Genomic DNA, 5,419 nt, shown 5'->3' with positions numbered 1-5,419 from the left:
GACCATAGATCTGAGGCATCCAGAAGGGGAAGGAGAAAGTGAGGGATTAAAATAGGGGAGGGAAGAGCACAAGGGACTGGACTATAGTGACAGATCACAGGTGCTGTGGTGGTGGGAGAACTATGGGGACTACACCTGAGGGGAGAAATCAAATACTCTATAAAAATTAACTATGTAAGAAAATAAAAGAAACAAATAAAAATAACTTCCACTGATGCACTAGAAATTTTCAAAATCCAGAAACTGCCTTGCCTGACTGCATGAACACTTTGCTAAATCTCATGTGTTGTCCTCCTATAATGCCTCAAACCATCTTTTTTTTTTCTTTAAAGATTTATTTATTTATACAAGCACTGGGTACAGTCAGAAGCGTGGGAGGGTGAGAGAATTCACCAGAGCCAGAGTGGGGAACAGGCAGACTGATGAAATACACTGCTGAGGGGAGGTCTGTCGCGCCATGTGGGACCCTCGCTGGCGGCCGGGGACCGAACTGGTGCTGCAGAAGCTGCGGGCAGCTTCGCAGCCCAGCGCTCAACCGCTGCACCACCAGGGGAGGCCCTCAAACCATCTTTTCACTGATTCTTAATGTATTAGAAGATTCCATGATTGTTTTTTAATATTATTGCTCCTATAAGGGAAAATTCTGTAGGGAGATTCTGAGTCCTTAATACCAGTATTCCCATTGCTAGTGCAGTGCTTTCCAAAGTGAGGTGTTCAATTAAGGCTTGGAGAATAAATTAGCCAGTGAGCATGAGATCTAATTTATTAAGATTTATTTCATACATATTGTTGAAACAGCTATATAATCAAGGTTATTCAATTAATTTATGGAACAAGGACTAAAAGGGAAAAAAAAAAAAACTGAAGTCTTCTCTAGAAAGCAAGTTTTCCTTATGTCCCAAAAATGCTTATAGCAGTATCATGTTATCTTATTGCAGAAGACAAAATGTTTCACAATTTGTTTTACAAAACTACAAAGCTCTTACTGTTTAACCTCATTGTGAATGAGGATGAACGATATCATCTATAAAACCTTGAGATTTTAAAGCTAATGAAATCTCTATTTTAAAAAGACATTAGAATAATACATCAAAAAACAAAAAAAATCAAGTTATACATATAAAACAGAAAAACATAGGCATAATGTGTGTTCCTCTTAGCCCCATCTAAGACATAAATTGTATCAACTCTTGTTTCTTCAAAGAGTGCATGAAGAAACTATCCCTCACTTGCCTAGGTGTGGAAGGAGCTGGTGAACTTGGCAGTGACCATGAAAGGAAACTCAGCACTGGCTGAAATATTGCCTCGGGCTCTCTCTTCTTCATCCTTCAAGGCCTCCTCATACTGAGATGAGAAATTACTAGGCTCAGTCCTATTGACCTTGGCCAGAAACTCTAGGACTTTCATCTTGGTGGTTTCAGCATGGGCTCTTGGGCCCCACAGGAATTCAAGTTGCACAGGATTTCTGGTGGCCACCTGCTGGTAGACCAGATAATTTTCCTTCACAAAATCTTTGATGATCTCCCTGGGATCCCCAAAGATGAAGTGCTTCACTCCAGGATAAATGCCCATCAAACTCAGAACTTCCCAGACTTCTTCTTCAGTGGCATGGTTGCCCTTCATGAAGATCACACCCAGCACAAGAATCAGGATGCCGGTCTTGGGCACGCCCTTTTCACCACTCATCAGCCCATCATAGGTGAGGCCTGCTTTGATAAGGAGGACATAGCAGTGGTTGATAGGATCCACTTCCTGCACATCAAGGCCAAAAATCATCTCCATGCGCTCCATAGCTCTCAGCAGGATCTCAGTGAAGTAGTACTCATATTCTTTGATGACTGTATTCAACATATCTGCTTTGGTTATCGGCTGTTTCACTTGATACTTGAAAAGCATGAAATTCACCAAGATTGCCACTTTCTCCTCTAGAGGATATATGAGTGCATTCTTGGCATCTGGCTCAGCCAGTGAAGTGCTTGAACTCTCCTTTGCTTGGCTAGTGGAGCCCTCCTCTGACTTGCTTGATGAGGTGGCCATGGAGGCAGTGCCAGAGAAAGAGACACTCTGAGGACCCTCAGGAATACTGGCCATATCAGCTTCGGGAGCCTCTTTCCGATTGGCAGGCATTAGAGGATGGGAGGAGAGGGAGGTCTCCTCCAGGGCCTTGGTGATCTGTGCAATCTCCAGGCTCTGGACATTACTTCTGGCCTCAGGGCATAAATGATGTGAGAATCGTGGGCTCTTCTGACGCCAAGGCATGGTGGCTCTAGTGGGTGGCAGTGGACAAGAGAGTGTTGGGAAGGGCCGACAACAGGGGATCACTGCCTAAGAGAAAGAAGGCAGATGTTGAGTGGTCTCCACTGTAATGTCAACTGTGGCTATATTGAACATGTCCTGACAACCATGCTATAGGGCCTAACAGGTCCTCTGATTTTCTGATTACTGCATCCTCCAAGAACATGAAGATGGAAGCTTAAATACTCCTCGGGGTTCAGTCAGCCAACCCAGGCTGAGAATTCTTAGGGATCAAAGTAGGTGGGCATGGCTGGGCTCTTCAGAGTTATTTCTGTTCTGAGGAGGGTGTTACCATCACTCCTCACTTGGGTTCATTATTTTGGTATTGGATAGGTCTGGGTCCCTCCCTATCCTATCGTGAGTCTGTCCCTCTGAGACCAAAGTCATATAACCTGAGACAACCAAGTAGGAAATATGAGGTAACTTATCCCTTCCTGCTTCCCCCCAGGACTGAAAACAGGAGCTAAATCCTGTGCAAACTATCTGTTCTGGTGTGGGGGGTCTCCCAGCTCTCACTGGGATGTTCCACTGAATCCAGGCAAGTCCAGGGATTTCTTCTTTTGGTGACTTGACACTGCCTCTCAAAACACTGGAAGCAGTAAGTAGGGGTTACACTCACTCGACAGTGTCAGCACTGACAACAGTTTAGGGCTTGTCAGAGATCTTTTTACTTTCGGGATCAGTTGTCCTTCAACATTCATTGAGGTCTTTACCTTGGCTACTGGTGTCATCCCTGCACCCTAATAGCTGAGACTAATCCTCTGGACAAGTTTTCATATATATATATATATATATATATATATATATATACATACACATACACACAATATTATATTTCATAATTATAATTATATATAGATATAATTATATAAATTATACAATTAATTATAATTATAAATTATAAAAATGATTATATAATATATAATTATATTATATATACGTTTTCTTGTTCATCTCCCTCTTTTGGGTTGGGTGGACCACTCAGATCCCACTGAGGGTCTTAACTGTGACTTCTGACAGGCTCTGAATTATTTCCCTTACTAGCCTCATATGATAATAGTCACCAAAGATCTAACCCAACCCCAAAGGTAAAGAGGAGACACCTTTTCATGGGAACTTGCTCAGGTTTTCTGGCTGATATTGTGACTGGGCTCTTTGCTGACCCTATTTTCTGGGTGTGTACCTTTCAGTCTTCCTCATGTCTCCACATAGACTCCTCCATGGCTTGGTCACCCTATCCACTGTGATGGAAAACATCAGACTAAGACTGCCACCTCAACTGGAAGCACAGTGCATGGACAATGCTGGTGAAACTCCTGGCCATCCTAGTCTGGGACCTCCCAGGGAATGACAACAGGGGCAGGGTAGGTATCATGGGGTCCTAGCAATACCCCTGTAGATGGATAACAAACATCATGAATCTTGACAGTGTAGGAGACCCTCCCCTCTGCTGAGCTTATGTTGCACCCTCATACTGAAGACTTACGTCCCTGTGACCACTGAGGATAACTGCTGGGCATGTTGGAACCTCAGTTTTATGGGTGTGACTGCAGGACAGGGTTTTGTTGAGAGCATTCAATTCTGGAGTGGATTTCCCCATCAACCTCAGTTAGCTGGGTTTTTTTCCCTTGACTTACGGTAGGACCTGGATCTGCTATAATAGAAAGACGTAATCTTGTCACTTGTGATGTGATAATATGGATGGAAAGAGAGGCTATTATGCTAAATTACAAAAGTCAGATGAAGAAAGAAAAATGGTATACAACTTCACTCATATATGGAGTATAAAGAATAAACCAAAGAATAAAACAATCTTTTGGATTAAAAGAAAAAAAATGGTGTTTACCACAAAGAAGCAGGAGTGAAATGGGTAAATTAGGTAAACTTGGTACAGAGTATCATGGTAGATGAAAACCAGATCTTTGGTGTGATCATAAAAGTTATATGTACAGATGCTGAATACTATACACCTGAAACCTACATAGTGATAAAAACCATTGTTATTTAAATGTTTTTTAAGTGTGTGTGTGGAGCAGGGAGGTAGGGCAGGGAATAAGTTTAGGGTGCCTCTATGTTCTGGAGTGTGTTGTCCAGATGGTGTTGTGTAGGAGTCTTCATGTGAAGCTTGGCATGGCCTGGAACTTACCCTTTCCACCTCAATTTGCCTCCTCATATTAAATGACTACCAGGGAAGAGAGATTGGATGGTTCATCTAATCCTTGCTGGGATCTCCTAAGAGTTTCCTGTGATATGTGACCCCATTTTTATGTGGCCAGTTTGCCCTTCACACATAAGTCACAGGGCCCAGGAACATGTTAAGCCACACGTTCTATTTAGGAAAACAACTTCATTTTCCTGAGAATTCGGCATCCCACCCACCCCACCCCCCACTGCCTAGAAAATGAAGTGTCTTCTCTGCCTGCCATCCTTTCCCTGGACTCTCAGGACTGACAAAACTCAGAGGACTCCATGGTAGCCACTGTCTCATCAATTGGTTAGCCCCACAATACTTCCAAGTACTAATCAAATCACATATGCTGGTAATAAGCCTGGTGCCATCGATTACCCGAAGCCCCACCTTGAAAACAAGGCTCCATCTCTCGAAGTGAGGAGATACCTTACATAGGTACACAGAGATTCACTTGGTGGGGGGGGGTCTCACCAGGATTCCTACAGGGCCCAAGAATCTTTTTTCACCAATATAGTATGGTTACCTCACGCTAAGCCTTCCTTTCCCTCAGACTCTTGTAGCGGCGTCAGTGAGCGACATTTCCCGCCGCCACCGCCAGGGCCTCCTCAGGCTGACAAACTGGCTGATAATTCAGAGTCCGCTAAAGATCTGATTTGTGTGTTCCCTCAGGACTCGCGTAGGGGGTTTTTCATGACTACCAGCAATTCCTCAGACTCTCATCTCCCTCCCTCCAACAATCCCACCCCATTTCAACTCTTGCGTGTGGGTGCACACACACGCGCAGGGGTGCACGCCCACGTGCACACACACACACACACACACACACAGTCATGATCCTGCTGCCCTCCCTCTCCTCTCCATATTCATTGTCCCCTGCTCAATCCCTCACCTCATTCCGATTGCCAAAGAGAAAGTGTGCGGTAGGTCAGCACT

At 44.0% G+C, this 5,419-nt stretch overlaps 1 protein-coding gene across 1 annotated transcript; it reads right to left on the bottom strand.

The window, feature by feature from the left end:
• Positions 1–1,233: 1,233 nt before the first annotated feature.
• On the bottom strand, positions 1,234–2,259 carry LOC311187478 (melanoma-associated antigen B16-like; the record flags this gene model as incomplete). Its single annotated transcript, XM_084258888.1, has 1 exon — positions 1,234–2,259. One exon carries the CDS (start codon positions 2,257–2,259, stop codon positions 1,234–1,236), a length of 1,026 nt encoding a protein of 341 aa, XP_084115014.1.
• Between the last annotated feature and the right edge of the window lie 3,160 nt (positions 2,260–5,419).

This window comes from Talpa europaea (assembly GCF_964194135.1).
Source record: "Talpa europaea genome assembly, chromosome: X".
Taxonomy (NCBI): Eukaryota; Metazoa; Chordata; class Mammalia; order Eulipotyphla; family Talpidae; genus Talpa; species Talpa europaea.
This window is presented reverse-complemented; position numbering and strand designations above follow the sequence as displayed.